The 18,246-nt window shown below is 40.8% G+C and overlaps 1 protein-coding gene across 2 annotated transcripts in view; it reads right to left on the reverse strand.

Moving 5' to 3' along the window:
- Positions 1–18,246, reverse strand: part of CACNA1C (calcium voltage-gated channel subunit alpha1 C) — a 708,026-nt gene that overhangs the window by 598,746 nt on the left and 91,034 nt on the right. For both annotated transcript variants that reach the window (XM_043540183.1, XM_043540181.1), the window contains exon 2: positions 4,610–4,931. In XM_043540183.1, the coding sequence (XP_043396118.1) occupies positions 4,610–4,931 (322 nt within the window). The remainder of the gene's footprint in view (positions 1–4,609; positions 4,932–18,246) is intronic.

An 18,246-nucleotide genomic window follows, 5' to 3' on the forward strand; every position in this document is an offset into this window, starting at 1 on the left:
AACTGAAAAATCTAACAAAAAATCAAAATTGTTTTAGATTGACCCAAAATGTAAATTGTTCAGTTTTCTCAGAGAAACAAACAGAAAACAAAACAAAACAAAACAATGAAAAAATAATTTATTTCAGGTTGATCAAAACATAATATTTCAATTTCAGGCATTCACCAAGCGGAGAAGCGGGTGGGAATATTTTTGACCCTTTTTACCCAATAGCCAAGTGTACTCACCCAGGATGTGGGGGACCCAGGTTCAAGTCCCTCCTCTGCCTGATGTGGAGCATGGATTTGAACTTGAGTCTCCCACATTGCAGGTGAATGCCCTACTCAGTGGGTGGGTCTCAATCTCTCCTGCTGAACCTTTTCCACTTTATATAAATAGTCACTAGAGCAGGGGTGGGCAAACTACAGCCTGCGGGACAGATCCGGCCTGCAAGCTGTTTTAAGCTGGCCTGCGAGCCAGACCACACGGCTCAGCCCTACTCCAGCCAGGGTACTAGGTTGGGGCCGCACCACGCGGGTCGGCCCCGCTCTGGCCGGGGTGCTGGGTCGAGGGCTGGACCACACAGCTGTCTGGGGGCCACACCATGCAGCTCCCAGAAGCCATGGCATGGCCACGCTCTGGCTCCTACGCGCTCCAGTGGGAGCTGCAGGGTCGGTGCCTGCGGATGGGGCAGTGTGCAGAGCTGCCTGGCCGTGCCCCCGCATAGGAGCAGGAGAAGGGACATGCCACTGCTTCCGGGAGCCACTTGAGGTAAGCACCACTCAGAACCTGAACTCCCTGAACCTCTCCCCATGCCCCAACCCCCTGCCTCAGCCCTGATCCCCTTCCCACTCTCCAAACCCCTCAATCCCAGCCCAGAGCACCCTCCTGCACCCCAAACCTCTCATCCCCAACCCTACCCCAGAGCCCACCCCTCAACCCCAATTTTGTGAGCATTCATGGCCCGCCATACAATTTCTATTCCCCGATGTGGCCCTCGGGCCAAAAAGTTTGCCCCCCCTGCACTAGAGCCTGGACATGAACCCAGGTGTTCCCCTCTCTGAGGTGAGTGCCCTACCCACCAAACTGTAGTCTCACTCTCTGGCTCTGGCCCGATGAATTTACAAAAAGTGGTACAGCTTCAACAGGAGACATTGAGAGAGACCCACACCAGGATACCCTATAGTCCAGTGGTTAGGGAACTCACATTCAATGCAGGAAACTCAAGTTCATATCCCTGCTCCATCTCAGGCAGAAGAGGGGCTTGAACCCAAGTCTCCTATATCCTGAGTGAATGCTCTGGGCTTTGGTAAAGGGGAATATGGGTACCACCTCCAGTTTTGTGAGTGGCACCTAAATCCCCTTGTCACTCTAGCCTAAAAATTGTTGGGAGGGGGGGGCAAAGGGGGCTGAAACTATTCAGTGAATTCAACACACGTTTGTGAATAATTTCTGGTTAACCAAAACTTCATTTTTTGGTGGTGAAATTTTTCTGATGAACTAGTTTATTCCAGCTCTAATCAGCACCCAAATTCTTGTTGGCTGCTGCTTTTTAAGGTCTTTTTCTGAAAGGAACAGTGTCAGTTTAGAAATTAAATACTGGAAACAAACATTTATTTAACTATTGTATGCTACTAATAAGACCTTAGATTATGGAAAGTGAATGAATTTTTAAAATCCAGTTTGTCACCCTTTATGGCCTTTGTTTACTTTTTCTCTCTCTCTTTGGACAATCAATTCTGATCCCAGTTCTGCAAAGACATGGATATGATTCCCAGTGTTTAAAGTTAAATACATGCCCAAGCCTTTGAAGAATCAAGACCAAAGTTGGTTTAACTTTTATTTATAGCCAGCTTTATTTCTGTGATCTTAATGCTGTAGTGTTTGGGTTTCAAGCACTGTAGACGAATGTTTATTTTGTCTAAAAACCATTTCACTGGAATTTCTTTTTTTAATTGTGGAACATTTATATTGGTGTTAGGTTTTATAAAAGCTTAATATTTCCAAATTTAATTTTTGAGCCAAATGTAAATTGACAGTGTCTAAATGTTGCACTAGAGCAAGGATTGGTGTAAAATCCTGGCCTTCTGAAGACACTGGGAGCACCACTGACTGGGAGCACACCCACTGAATTTCAATAGGGTCAGGATTTCATCAGATATATAAAAAGTGCACAGTTGGGAACCTTAAGGTACAATAGAATACAACTTTCCAGGTACTCACAGGCCAAGTTTTAGTCCTAACAACCTTGATAGCACCCCTTTAATAACTGTTACTATATCTATTACAATGGGAGCCCTTGTATATATGTGACCAGACACATCTCAGAAGTAAGGCTTTGCAGGTTTGGACTTTTTTTTTTTGTGGGAAGCTGCAAATCACAGCATAGGAAAATAAAAAGGCCATTAATGACATCTGATATTTATTTAACATCCTGTGTGCTTTGACTTTAAGTGTTCAGAACATTAAGCCCAGCCCTTCTAAATAATTTTAAATAATTGGGAATAATCAGAGTGCTGAATAAGATGAAATCTCATCATAACCCTTTGATGATATTGAAATATTTTGTGGTTGTAAACACTAGACTTTCAGGGACAGTTTTTGATAGAAAAAAAATCTTCTATTTACTAGCTTTAAAAAAATAAAATAAACAAAAATCGAGCACCAGCATGTTCAAATTGATTTGATTGCATTGCTTGATCCTCTCCGAATCTCATCAGTGCTCCATCCTGTTTTACAACACAAGTCCCTTCATCCAACACTGATATTATTCATTTATCAAACTTCAATTCATGCTGTCTACCTGAAGACATGTGGTTACTGAGGTGCCAGTAAGTAAACCAATATTCAGTTTAGACCCCTAAGTCATCCATCCATCATTTTATGCTAAAAGCATTAGTGTTGGGTCAGAAGGGATAACAAGTAGCAAAACCAATCAAAGGGATTAAGAACTAGCATCCCAAAAAGGAAGGAACAGACTGGTAGATGCTTAAGGACATCTATGAACCCTTATTGACAGGGCCATTTTTAACACGTTCTCCATCTGAAAAAGAAGATTTTGTTTCAGCAAGGTCTAAACAGGCTTATAGTGCTGGGTTCTTTCCCATCTTTACATTTTGCCCTCCAAACCTCATTGGGAGCAACATCTAAATAAGCACATCAAATCTGAAAAACCATCAGTCAATTTCCATCATCCTACATGCTGTTGAGTTCTGAGCTATCTTCATCAGAAAGGCTGATCCCATCCGAGCCCTGTTTCCCCTCCTACCCCTAACCCTCTTGTCCTGTCCCTGGGATTTATTGAAGATCCCTGCCTACCTAGTGATTTTCTAACAATCATCATTTCTGATTAGTTTTGATTTATGTTGTTTTGAAAGTTTTTCTTTGTATTTTAATGTGTATTTCACTCCAGTGGGATGTGGGATACAGTTTGACAGACACTGTATAAAATAAAACTATATTATAAATTAGGTTCTGCTCCTTTTGATGTAAATGGCCAAACTCTCATTGACTTTAAGGGGAGCAGGACTGGGCCCTTGAATTCTACTGCTCTGTCACACTGGTAATAGATATTATCTGACTGTCTGCCCCTTGCTCATAATGCTAGATCCAGACACCCACTCTCTAACTTTTACTGGATTGTTTATACTATAAGTCACACACTCATCCCCTAGTCTCTCTCTCTTGCCCAGTTCCAGTTAACAGGCACAATCTTGCTCACTTTACTCATGCAAATAGGCCTAGTGATTTCAGTGGAATTACTCCCATGAGTAAGGTGAACAGGATTTGGCCCAATCACAGAAAACACTTTATCATGTTTCACTCTTCCATGCCAATGCCATTCCCTTTTCTTTCCAGGATGCATACTGTATTATTTAGTGGGCCACCACGACTTACACAGCTCTTGAATTTTGAATCACATACTATCAAATTCTCTAAGGGTATGTTTGCACTGCAATTCAAAACCTGTGGCTGACCCTGCTGACTCAGGCTCACAGGGCTCAGGATGCAGGGCTGTTTCTTTGCTGTGTAGACTTCCAGGCTTGGGCTGGAGCCTGGGATCTAGGACCCTGTGAAATAGGAGGATCCCAGAGCTTGGGCTGCAGCACAAGACCAGAAGTCAACACTGCAATTAAACAGCCCTGCAGCTCGAGCCCAGTGAGCCCAAGTCAGCTGGTTTGGGCCTGCTGCAGGTTTTTTATTGCAGTGTAGATGTACCCTAAGTTACACAATAGGCAAAGCATGAGTAACTAAAAAAGCATGTGATCCATTGCTATCATTCATATAATATGGGTCCAATTCTGCCCTCAGAGATCCTTGCACAGCTCCAACTGATTTCAGCATAAGTTGTACATGCTTTTGTAAGGGCAAAATTTGACGCTAACTCCATCAGGCAAAACTTTTACGGGCTTCTGATATGCTGCAGTACAGTCAAGACTCTAGCCTAGTACAGTTGCCTAAACTTTTTGAGCACAACTGTTCTCAATGAACTCATCAGAGACTACTCATCGACTTTAGATTCCCTGAGGTGCCCATCAGCCTAATGTATTTATTTATTCATATTTATGCACTGTGCCTAATGCACAGTAACAACTTGCTGGTTTCTGTGTGACTAAATCGAAAAGGATATTTCCATTCGACGATGCTGATGCATGCCCTCCGGATGGGATTTTTCAGCGTTAAACACAGCAATGCCCGGGGAGGACGTGTAGCTGTGGTTGTACCCTGTTTTTTCTGTTTCCCATACTGCTGTCGTTTCCTCTGCGTGGAGCTAGCTGTGGATATTGTTGCATTGCCAGCACTACCCATCAATTTGGCCTGCCTGGCAGCATCGATAGCAGCCTGCCATGACAGAGCTGCCCCTGGAGTAGGGATATGCTCTGGGGCAAGCCCTGCAGCTGCGTTGGCATTCATGTTGGCATGAGCTGGACGGGGACTCCCATAGTTGGAACCTAGGAATGAAAAACAAAGAAATCTATTAAGCTATATTAGCAGGAGGAGGAAACATTACTTTGAAAGAGCTTAAGCTTCAGTAAAATAAAGATTTCAGGTTAAGTAAGCGTAGGGGATAAAGTTAACAAAAGCACTTCCCTTCAGTTCAACTTCTTCATTTTATGGGAATACTACTCTGCAGTGTCAATCGCCTTGAAATACTCTCACATGGAAATCCATGGACATGGAGTTGTTTACAACCTTCAATCAATACAATCACTAGGCACTCAATGTTAAAAGAAAATGTCCACCTTTCCCATCTTCTCTCACTCATTTAACCAAGTTCAGTAGTCTGAAAGTTCATAAAGGTCAGGATAGATCTCACTCCTTCAGGACTAAATAGACTAATGTCATACATGTAAATGTGTAGAATGACCCCAAATGAGGCGCATGCACACACAAAAAGACAGGGAGTTTGACCTGACATGTGTGCATAGGGGTAAAGGGGTCTTCTATTCTTTTCAACAGCATAGGGGACTGACATCATAGCTAATTTAAAAAAAAAAAACACTCCCAGGAGCTTAACAAAAACCCAGGAAAAGCGAAAATGTAAAGAAAGAAACCAAAAATAAAAACATAGCTTTAAAATTCCTTTTATGAATTCATTCCTGAGAGTATGTTGTGTTGGTGTCATGAACTGGTGACTTTTAAACATTATTTCTGCTGCTTGTATTTTAAAGAGACTGTCACATTTGAACAAACTAAAAAAAACCCCACCGAAATGTTACCATTAAAAGAAATTATCTCAGCCAATAAATTTTTAAGTACTCTTTCCCATTATTTAAGACATTTGTGTTTTACTAAAAGTTTTCAGACACCTTCTCCTTGATCGTGTACTGAAATAATGCAAACTCTAATTCATATATTCAGACCCAAATTACTATGTCTATGACATCTGTTTGCTATCATTAAAATCCTGATGCTCCAAATCTTTAGCAAGATGACCTCACTGTAAGGTGAAATGGCACATGAGCTTTTGTTTAGCCACACCCTTTTGTGATATGTAAACAATGAGCCACGTTCTGGCTGTGAACTACACATTTGCATGTGCTCAAAAGGAAAGCCTCAAAATTCTATTATATGTTTTTATCTGTGAACTAGGCAGTAGCTCATGTTTTGGGATATTAGTAATTATATTAGGAAGCTGGAATGTCCTGTAGCAGTATAAATTTGAACCAATTATAATTACTCCTTCACAGCACATAAATAAATTATTCAACTTGTGAGAACACCAGCTATCCTTGAGAGACAGCAGTTCCCTTCACCTCTGATCAGGTGCTGCTGCTCTGCAGAAAGGCATACTCGCAAAGGGGAGCAGAAGGGGAGAAACCAGAGGAAGGAGTTAGATCATCTTACATAGCAGAGCTAGCTCATTACCTAACATTGACTGTGTTCCGCTTTAAGGAGGATTAATAAAGAAATCCAGTGATATTTAAGCAGGCAGACCAATTGAGTTCCTGTACAAGGAAAACAAAAGGGACCAGAAGAAGGCAACCTAGTGCCTCCTATCCGTAGAATACATTCTAAGAGATGATTAAAAGTGGGGGAGGGAAGTTAGCAAGTTGCTTGGAAATCTTTTTTTTTTTAATCTTCTGTAATTGTTGCTTTCAAATTGTCTATATAGTGTCAAGATGCCACAGCAATAGCTGTATTATAAATGCATTAGAGTGAACAGAAAGATACAATTAATCTGTTGCAGTCTTCTGCTCTAATCTATGCCCCTAAGTAAAAAGCACATAAGATTTTAAAACACATCTCTCACTGAAAGAAGAGACAGAAAATTATTAGGTCAGCTGATGTTTTATTTCAGGTTTCAGAGTAGCAGCCGTGTAAGTCTGTATCCGCAAAAAGAACAGGAGTACTTGTGGCACCTTAGCGAGAAGGTGCCACAAGTACTCCTGTTCTTTCTGCTGATGTTTTATGTCAGCCATCTCCATGAGATTATCAGGCTGTTCTAGTTTTCTTCTCATAGCAGGAAAATTTTGAGCTTGTCTCCTGCTCTCTCTGTTATCTGAAGACCACACATCCACCCACCCCAAGTTCATTGCAATATGAGAATCCTACGGGAGTCCCATTATATTCGAGGGAATAAAGATCTTCCAATACATGAAGACCTAAATAACATACTGAGATTCTGACTCAAATTCTTTTTAGATCACAATGCAAGATTTTAAAGACTTGGGATTTCTCCAAGGATCAGTGGCAAGCAAGGTGGATGTCAAACTCAATGACCCAAACACACAATTCATCATGGACCCAATCAAAGATCCCAGCAGCTTTTCACTCTCATGGAATATAGGGTCCATTCTGAACTGTAACCACATCTGATGGCAGATGTACCTACATCCTCCATAAGACATAATCCTATTTGTGACTGCAAAAACAAACTTCGAACTATGGAATGCCTTGTCAACCAATGTCCTCAGTGATCATATGCTGGTGATACCTCTGCCATTCACTTCATGTCACCTGAGGCAATCAACTAGACCACCAACCTAGATTTGGACATCTCACACATTACTCGTTTTTATGCCATACGAAAGAAGAAGACAACTGAAGACCACGTGGCTAGGCACCATGGGTTAAAGCTGATTAATAACGAGGGTGCAGTATGTTACAAAGAAAACAGAAGTGGACTGGAGCCAGAAATGTGGTGCTTCACACTCATACAAAACAGTCAGAGTGCAGAAAAATAGATTTTAGGGCAGAGTACATAGGTTGCCTAGATCTTTTCTAGATTAAACAGTTGGTAACATGGCAGACAAAACACACTTTACATTTTCTATGCCTTGGTGAATTGGTGCACTACTAGTGTGGGACAACAAGTCTCCAGTTCTTATCAATTATACTCTGGGTTACACATTTATTTTCAGACTGTTTTCATATACAGTCTTTTCCTTTATCTTCCCTTTCCATCTCTCTAACCTAAAGCTGCTCTTTAATACACACTTATTAGAGAGGATAGGAAAAGATCTGTGTTTTGCAGAAGCAGCAAACTTACTGACCCATTACCACTGTGTTCTGACCATGCTGGCTGGATCCCACTGTCATGAAAGTAAACAGCCACTGCATTCTAACAAAGACTTCTCTACAATTCGGGAATTTCTCTGTTAGTACTGCTTATTAGTTAGGTTCAACATAAGAACTCAAGTCTACGCATTTTGACTGATGTATTGGTCTGGTTAAGAATGCAATCTTCTAGTGGCTTCACTATCTTTTGTTTCTACTGCAGTGATGAGGTCCATAATAAGTCCTTTGGCACAAATTAATTTTAAATGACTAGTCAATGACAGTTTAATATTAACAAATATTGAAAATATTGATTACTGATAAAGATCTGTCTGTTTAATGAGGCTCTGAGATTGCAGACACTATCTGTGCTCCATAACTAAAGGCAGTGACAAATGACTTGATCTACAGGCACTTTAGAGAAATGGTTTAAATTTAAAAAAAAAAAAAATAACACACAAAGCTCACACAGTTCTATACAAAATGGAATAAACCACTGATATCACCAGGCAAAATAGTACCAAAGGCACCATAGCCAAAACTTGCAAAGTATTCTCTTATAGGGCAAAATTCACCCTTCTCCTTCAGAGGGTCGGTACTAAACCCTAAGTGTTCAATGGTGCAGAGGTCTCATGTTGGACGGCTGAAGAGCAGGGGTGAATTTTACTGAGAGCAAAGTCGTTTTTCATGGCACTGTAGCACAGCGGCCACCAACCGCCTCTAATTCTCTTTCATCAGGGCCCTTTAATAACTCACTATTTAAAAAGAAAAGGAGGACTTGTGGCACCTTAGAGCCTAACAAATTTATCTTAGCATAAACTTTCGTGAGCTACAGCTCACTTCATTGAATGCATCCGATGAAGTGAGCTGTAGCTCACGAAAGCTTATGCTCAAATAAATTTGTTAGTCTTTAAGGTGCCACAAGTCCTCCTTTTCTTTTTGCAGATACAGACTAACATGGCTGCTACTCTGAGCCCTGTCACTATTTAAAGATAATTCAAACAATTCCCACAAGGGGTTCCATTTATTTAGTCTTCTGGTACACAGCAGCCCTCCAGGCCTCAACCCTAGTTCAGTCTCTCTCACTCTGTAGTCCAAAATAACACAAAGTCTTTGAAAACAGAACACAAGCTCTCACAGTCCCAGTTTCAGCAGAGCACAGTCTGCCTCCTAGCATGCCCAGCCTGGAATTTGTGCTTCTCCACAGGTTCTCTCATGTGGTGCCTTCCCCTACTGACTAAGAACTCCGCAGAAGCCTTCTGACTACTCCCTGCAGTGTCTACATGATACAGTTTCCTAGGCTTTATCCAACAGGCTGGGCGGGGCGGGGCGGGGCGGGCCGGGCTGGGCTGGGCTCCCCTCTCACCCCCACCCCTGGCTGCAACTGCCTTCTGCCTTTTACATTGGAATCCCCTGATTCCCCTCAGGTGGGGCTCAGCCTGTAATCAGGGCTAACTTAGCCACAAGCTACCTGCCCACAGGTAACCCACCCATGCACTATATAAATTATTAAATATCAATCAAGGTTGTAAATTTAAAATGAGGTCAAAATGTTGAAGTTAAGATTGGTCTACCAGTGGGAATTAACCATGCTGCACATGCTATACATTACACTACACATTTTACAGCAAAATCACCCAAAATAATGTATTGTGATCACCATTAAAATATTTACAATTGCTGTTTGCAAGTAATTCATGGTGTATGTGTCATACCAATGCCAACAATTTAATGATTTAAATGGTGAACACTGTATATTCAATGTGGCCAAGTTAATTTTAACATGAGAACTGTAATTTTTGCATTTCCTGACTTAATTTTATTATTTGCAACATTAATGTTGTATAGATGTAGAAAATGAAATGTGGCTGCAGCACTATGGAGTTGTGTAATTGTTCTTTTTTCCTACAGCTCTGTAAACTATAGCACTCTACAGTTGATGCAGCTGCACAGATATGCAAAAGCCCATGCCCTGGAACAACAGAATTGTATAATTGTGTTGTCTCACAATTCCATGGATTTTAAACTTCAATCTGTAGCTACAGGAAAAACTTTGCTTCAGCAATTCTGCACATTGAGAACTAGCTACATACAAAGTTCAAAATCTCAAAGTTAACTCATTGGATTCATTTGTGTGCAAACGCATGGCCTTATCCTGCCATCTTTACTCAGACTAAAGTCTCAGTTGACATCATTGGGGAGTTTTGCCCAAGGACTGTAGGACTGGATACAAAGTAGTCTTCATATTTAAAATAGATAAGTAAGTAAAATAGATTCCCCTCCCCCCCCGCCCCCACACTTACTTGCTTACTATAATAAATAATAAAAATAAATGAAGACAGTTAGCTCAAACATTCTTATAATTAACCTTTGGGCTAACACAAAGCATTGAAAAGTTTCCTCCCAAAAGGAGAATTTCTGCAAAATTCGTAAGTGAAAACAAGGGGTTTTAATGAAACCTGAATGGCAACCTGAAATTTAGTTTTTGCTACAGCAAGAGTTATACTATACACCTGCCCCTTTAAACATCACATCAGGCTGAAACTCAGGATGCAAGTTGCCAGCCCAGGTAGTAGATTCAAATAATTTTTTGCTATAAATTGGTTTTGAACACCAGATCACACCAAAAAAAATAGATTATTTGAGATGATTCTCTGCCAAATCTGAGACTAAATATTTTTCTTTTAAATTAAACACACACAAAATCTTATTCAAGTTGTTTTTTACTTGGGAGTAGATACCTTTGCTTTTTTTCTCTTCAACAGAGCCTCTTTATGCTGCACATCATTAATGGAAAGAACAGAGTCCAATAAGAAGCAAAAGAGGCTGCAACCATGAAAATATTAAAAAGAAGTCAGTGTAGGTGGCGGGATCTGCCTGGGCTGTATGTAACTGAGTCAGATCTTTAAGTTTGAAAATTACATATTGACTGTTCATGGCAAATTTTCATAATTTTGCTAACACTACTTAGATTGTAAGCTCTTTGGAGCAGGGAGTGTCTTTTTGTTCTGTATTTGTACAGCACCTAGCACAATGGGGTCCTGGTCCATGGCAGGGGCTCCTAGGCGCTAAGGTAACAAAAACAACAACATTACCCATCATCATTCTAATGAACCTTGGGAGGGATCTTCCCCTTAGAATCACTGCATAAAACATCCTCTGTGCATAGATCTCCTGCCTCCCAGATGTGTGTTGGGATCTACTGTGTCCACAGCACCATGTTTCCTCTCAACTCCTAGACCCCTGCAGGGCTTTGATCCAAGGATCTAGGGATGGAGAGAGGGAGAACCAGAGGACATTCCCAAAATTCCTCTAGGTTCCTTAAGCCCTGTGGAGTATCAACTCACAAAAAAGATAAACAAGTATTCCTTTCTACACAGAACCCTCCACACATGGGGAGTCCTGTGGCAACCATGAATGCAGGACTCCATGAAACTATGACTCCATTGGAGAAAGGGGGCCAATGAGCTGATGCAGCTGCACAGTGCCTCTATGCAGTTGTCTCTGTCTCACAGCAAATACCCCAAAATCTGAGCAAGATTTGATGGTTAACCCCCATGCTTCTTCCAAAGGAGACAACTCTGCAGCCACATGACAGAATTGGAGGATATGAATGGAGATATTGCAGAACTGAATTGGACCCTTATGGTCAAACATATACTCAACAAAAATAGGGAATCATAAGTTGATGATGCTGAAATAGCTTTATCTCTTTGTATTCTAGTATTTAGCGTCTTCTAGTTGGGACAGGAGTGAGAGGTCACAGAACAATGAGTGATCCAACATACAAGATATGCTCTAAGATGTAGTCACAATAACTTAAACTACTTTTATGGAATTATGTCTGACCCACAAAAGTCTATTTTGCCAGGATTTTTTGTTTGTATCCAATTATTAGACACTGATATCCCCTTTTAAATAGGTAAGCAAAGATTAGCATCACTGAAGTGCTCCTGCACATATACGAACTTAAACTGCATGAATATCTGACATTACATTCACAGTCTCTCTCAGTCAACATATTCTATTTCAAAATTGAGCTTCAAAACAAAAACAATTGAACAGTGTTGGAAAGAGCTACAATAGACCTCAGACATTTTTGTTGTCTGTTTCAGGTGATATGGCCTTTAAAGATTACATTTCTCTTTATAAGCATGTTTTTGAATTAACACAATTCAGATTAATTATTTACTAAGGGCATAATCCTGTATTTACAATAAAGGCATTATAGTCTCACTGACCAGCTAATTTACTTTCTGTGGTTAAGTCTGCTATAGTGCAGATGCTGGATTCCTCTTCTCACCCTCTTCAATTGGCAGGATGATGATGACCAATCACCATCAAGGATTTTCCCACTCTGTATGGTTTCTTCCTCTGCTTCTCCGGTTTGACGAATTCCATTCTGAAAATCTGGTAACCTACTCGCCTCTCTCTTGCTCACCAAATAGGTGAGTATCTTCTCAAAGCTTAGTTTGAAAAGCCCAGTAGGGTGGGAATCAGCACTGCCTCGATAGGCCCACAAAAAGCAAATTAGCTTGTAATTTGCCTTTCTGTGGCTCAGTTGTGACAAAGCTATAACTGGCTTCAGTATACCAGTACCCTATTTAAAAAACAACAAACAACAACTCATGTAGGAGAACAAGGAACACCAGCCTTAACTAGGAAAGGAAGTCTGAGAATTATGCAGCAGGAGGAGGGGAAGCACATTTCCCAATAAGCCTGCTGAACACTATGTCTGCTAAATGCAACTACCTGCTAGATTTTTTTTTTTTAAAGTGAGACCGTTCCACAGGTACAAGGCCTGATGAAATACATCCTAGAATATTCAAGGAGTTGACTGAGGATATATCTGAGCCATTAGTGACTGTCTTCAAAAAGTCCTGGAAGATGGGAGAGATTCCAGAGGACTAGAAAAGAGAAAATAGAGTGCCCATCTATAAAAAGGGAATAAGGACAACCCAGGGAATTACAGACCAGTCAGCTTAACTTCAATACCCTGAAAGATAATGGAGCAAATAATTAAGCAATCAATTTGCAAACACTTACAAGAAAATAAAGTTATAAGTAACAGTCAGCATGGATTTGTCAAGAACAAATCATGTCAAAGCAACCTAATAGCTTTTTTTGACAGGGAAACAAGTCTTGTGGAGAGGGGAGAAGTGGTAGATGTGATATATCTTGACTTTAGAAAGGCTTTTGATATGTCTCGCATTACTTTCTCATAAACAAACTAGGGAAATATAACCTCGATGGAGCTACTATAAGGTGGGTACATAAATGGTTGAAAAACCATTCCCAGAGAGTAGTTAACAGTGGTTCAGTCAAGCTGGAAGGGTATATCGAGTGGGGTCCTGCAGGGATCAGTTCTGCGTCCGGTTCTGTTCAATATTTTCATCAATGATTTAGACAATGACAGAAAGAGTATACTTATAAAGTGTGCAGATGGGAGGGCTTCCAAGTGGTTTGGAGGATAAGATTAAAATTCAAAATGATCTGGACAAACTGGAGAAATGGTCTGAAGTAAATAGGATGAAATTCAATACGGACAAATGCAAAGTACTCCACTTAGGAAGAAACAATCAGTTGCACACATATAAAATGGGAAATGAGTACCTAGGGAAGGAGTACTGCAGAAAGGGATCTGGGGGTCATACTGGATCAAAAGCTAAATATGAGTCAACAGTCTAACACTGTCGCAAAAAAACCCCAAAAACAACAATCATCATTCTGGCGTGTATTAGCAGGAGTGTTGTAACAAAGACACAAGAAGTAATTCTTCCGTTCTACTCCACGCTGATTAGGCCTTAACTGGAGTATTGTGGCGCTCAGAATTGGACACATTTCATGAAAAATGTGGACAAACTGGAGAAAGTCCAGTGGCGAGCAACAAAAATGATTAAAGGTCTAGAAAACATGACCTATGAGGGAAGATTGAAAAAACTGGGTTTGTTTAGTCTGGAGAAGAGAAGACTGAGAGGGGACATAACAGTTTTCAAGTACATAAAAGGTTGTTACAAGGAGGAGGGAGAAAAATTGTTCTCCTTAACTTCTGAAGATAGGACAAGAAGCAATGGGCTTACATTGCAGCAAGAGCAGTTTAGGTTGGACGTTAGAAAAAACGTCCTGTCAGGGTGGTTAAGCACTGAAATAACTTGCCTAGGGAGGTTGTGGAATCTCCATCATTAGAGTTTTTAAGAGCAGGTTAGACAAACACCTGTCAGGGATGGTCTAGATAATACTTAGCCATGGGTGCAGGGGACTGGACTAGATGACCTCTTGAGGTCCCTTCCCATCCTACAATTCTATGATTCTATAATCTGCCAGACTGAGTTGCACTGAGAAGGAATTTTTCTAGGTTATCCTGTCCTAGGAAATAATGAGCTCCAATTTCTCCTGAAGGACCTCCATTTTCCTGGCCAACAGAAAGAAAACCAAAACCCCCCACTTCAACAAGCATCTCCAGGCCTCTTGAAGGAGGCTCCTGGTGGCGACTGGGGTCAGCTCTCTACTTCCAAGCTGGAGAACACATTTCCCTTCTTTGAACCATGGCCCACTACAGCAGCTGTGAAAATTCAGCTGCCACAGCAACCTAAAGATCCTATTACTAAGAAGAGTATTTGCATTCATCCCAAGTAAGCCTTTGGAAGTAGTGGAAGAAATATGAGAGAACCAATTATATATGTATTTGAGGGAATAACTAGCAGCAGCTTTCAAATAAAACAACAGTTCTGCTGGAATAAATGCAGTCTTCCAAAGAACACCCTGGATCAAATAGGCATTTCTAATACAAATGGCATATGAGTTGACTAATGTTTGCCATTGATACCAGTTATTCATGTAATGCTACATTAAACCAGTATCTGTTGCTTTTAAGCATTTCTAGTGTGCCTATCACAATGGTATCTATGCACTAATATGTGCTGTAGCTGAACCACATGTCATGAACACAGTGTATTCCATGTACTTGCTGGTACAAACTCCAAGCACAAATACTAGTATGTAGACTAACAGAGAGCTTTCTTGCTTACGTGCACTTTTTCACATCTATCAGCTAAATCAAATATGCAAATTCAGGAGTCAGCACTCAGAGACCTCGACCTAATACCTCTCTGGTATAACTCCTTTGATTTCAATGGAGACCAGGGGGCACAGTTGGAGGGGAGCGTGTCAACGCTGATGCAAAAAAAATGCCTCTGATCTCTGATGAATTTCAGAATCGGAACTCAAATTTTGCAGCAAAAGCTAGTTATTAGAATGGGTTGAACAAAACTTTGGATCCAAACAACTTCTCCCATTTTTTGGGAGTAGGTGGGTGGGAAGGGAAGTGATAGGAAGTCTGAATCTGGAGCAGACATTTTGCCTCAGGGCTATCTCGAGATCCTCAAAGAAGTCAGGACTCCTGTGCTCCTATTGCTCAGTAGTACATCTAGTTAGATACACAAGTCCAGGCACAAAGGCAGGGTAGGCAAAGGTGGCAGTAATTCCACCACAGTGTGCTGTTTGCAGTAATTCTCTTTGTCTCAGGGTCTTTACTTCTCACAGTGTTGTATGTCCTATAAGCTTTACTTCCCATAAATTGCACAGTGTCTCATGAAGCTGCTTTGTGCTGCCCTTCTCTTCCCCCCTCCCTGTCCCGCCCCCGCCAGTCAGCCTCCCAAGCTAAAAATGCATGCAATTAGGCATCCTTCCATCATGTTGTCTATGGGCATTCCTAAACATAGGAAACTTCTGCAGATATAATACTCCATCAGAGAAGGGGGTGCGGGAAGAAGTTCCCTTCCCTCATTAAATTAGAATATTATTTCCAGTAATCCATCTTCCTAAATCTACATTCCTCCATACATGCTGGACACCCCTGCTCAGGAAGATATTTGTTTAGTAGAATTTTCACCTTTGTTGTCCTCTGTCTTTGAATTCATACTATCTGACAGACCTCGGGTCCACAAACTAGTGAATGGATTATATTCATCTGCATGTATTTTTTTCATCCGTGATTTTGTAATATGGATAATATTCTTCATTTAGTAAGTAATCAAAATATAATTTATTACCAGCTGCGAATAGAAGTTCAAAATAGCCCTCACTTTATTAAATGGTCTCAGAATACCACTTATGAAAGAACACAAGATTGAAATAGATTATACAAAATGAAAGACAACATGTGCCTGTGTGTACATGTGCACACACGTGTGCATGGTAAAACAGCAGCTTTTTCTAGCCAGCCTCTGGAAGCAAAAGGCACATCAGAACTTGTTTTTTCAACTGAGGCATGTCACAGATGAAAGACCACCTTGTGACATTCCTTTTCCTTCACAGAAAGCCATGCCGCAAAATCCTGCAATCCTAACTACAACACTGCATAATAAATATTGGTTGAGTTTTTCTGATATGGAAATTTTGCATATCCCTGTCACAAAGAGACTATCAGACACAGGAACAAATGATTATTTACAGGTGATATATATTCTCTAAATAATTTAGAGCCTGCAAGTTTGCTGATTTTTACATCCGACAATGCTATTTACAGTTACTGTGATGCCTATATCATACTCAATCAAGAAAGGGATTGGAAGCCTGTTTTCAGTGGCATCATGCAAACAGTGAATAAATAACATAAAATAGAGATTGTTGCATGGGCCAAGGTGTGTATTAAACATGGCATGTATTTAGACTCATACACTGTAAGGTAAGCAGGAACCATCATGATCATATAGTCTGACCTCTTGCACATTGCAGGCCACAGAACCTTGTCCACTCATTCCTGTAATAGACCTCTAACCTCTGGCTGAGTTACTGAAGTCCTCAAATCATGATTCAAAGACTTCAAGATACAGAGAATCCACCATTTACACTAGTTTAAACCTGCAAGTGACCTGGACCCCATGCTGCAGAGGAATGTGAAAAACCCCAGGGTCTCTGCCAATCTGACCTGGGAGAAAATTTCTTCCCATTCGCAAATATGGCAATCAGTTAGACCCTGAGCATATGGGCAAGACCCAGCAGCTAGACACCTGGGAAAGAATTCTCTGTAGTAACTCAGAGCCCTCCCCATCTAGTGTCCCATCTCCAACTATTGGATATATTTGCTGATAGCAGTCGCAGATCAGCTACATGTCATTGTAGGCAGTCTCATCATACCATCCTCTCCATAAACTTATCAGGCTCAGTCTGGAAGCCAGTTAGGATTTTTGCCCCCACTGCTCCCCTTCGAAGGCTGTTCCAGAACTTCACTCCTCTGATGGTTAGAAACCTTTGTCTAATTTCAAGCCTAAACTTGTTGATGGCCAGTTTATAGCCATTTGTTCTTTTGTCAACATTGGCATTTAACTTAAATAACTTCTCTCCCTCCCTGGTATTTATCCCTCTGATGTATTTATAGAAAGCAATCATATCTCCTCTCAGCCTTCTTCTGGTTAGGCTAAACAAGCCAAGCTCTTAGAGTCTCCTCTCAAAAGATAGGCTTTCCATTCCTCGAATCATCCAAGTAGCCCTTCTCTGCACCTGTTCCAGTTTGAATTCATCTTTTTTAAACATGGAAGACCAGACCTGCACACAGCATTCCAGATGAGGTTTCACCAGTGCCTTGTATAATGATACTAACATTTCTCTGTCTCTACTGGAAATACCTTGCCTGATGCATCCTAGGACTGCATTAGCCTTTTTCAAGGCCCCATCACACTGGCAGCTCATAGTCATGTTGTGATCAACCAATACACTTAGGTCTTTCTCCTCTTCCAACTGACATGTCCCCACCTTATAGCAAAAATTCTTGTTGTTAGTCCCAAAGTGCATGACCTTGCACTTTAGACTATTAAATTTCATCCCATTTCTATTACTCCATTTTTCAAGATAGTCCAGATCTTCTTGTATGATATTTTGGTTCTCCTCCCTATTGACAATACCTCCCAATTTTGTGTCATCCACAAATTTTATTGCCACACTCCCACTTTTTGTGCTAAGGTCATTAATAAACAAGTTAAATAAGATGGATCCCAAGACCGATCCCTGAGGGATTCCACTAGTAACCTCCCTCAAGCCTGACAGTTCATCTTTCAGTATAATCCATTGTAGTCTTACCTTTAACCAGCTCCTTATCCACTTTTCAATTCTCATATTAATCCCCATTTTCTCCAATTTAACTGCTAACTTCCCATGTGGAAGGATATCAAATGCCCTACTGAAATCCAGATAGATTAGATCTACTGTATTTCCTTTATCTAAAAAGTCAGTTTTCTTCTCAAAGAAGGAGATGAGGTTGGTCTTGCA

This window comes from Chelonia mydas, chromosome 1 (assembly GCF_015237465.2).
Source record: "Chelonia mydas isolate rCheMyd1 chromosome 1, rCheMyd1.pri.v2, whole genome shotgun sequence".
NCBI classification, from domain to species: domain Eukaryota; kingdom Metazoa; phylum Chordata; order Testudines; family Cheloniidae; genus Chelonia; species Chelonia mydas.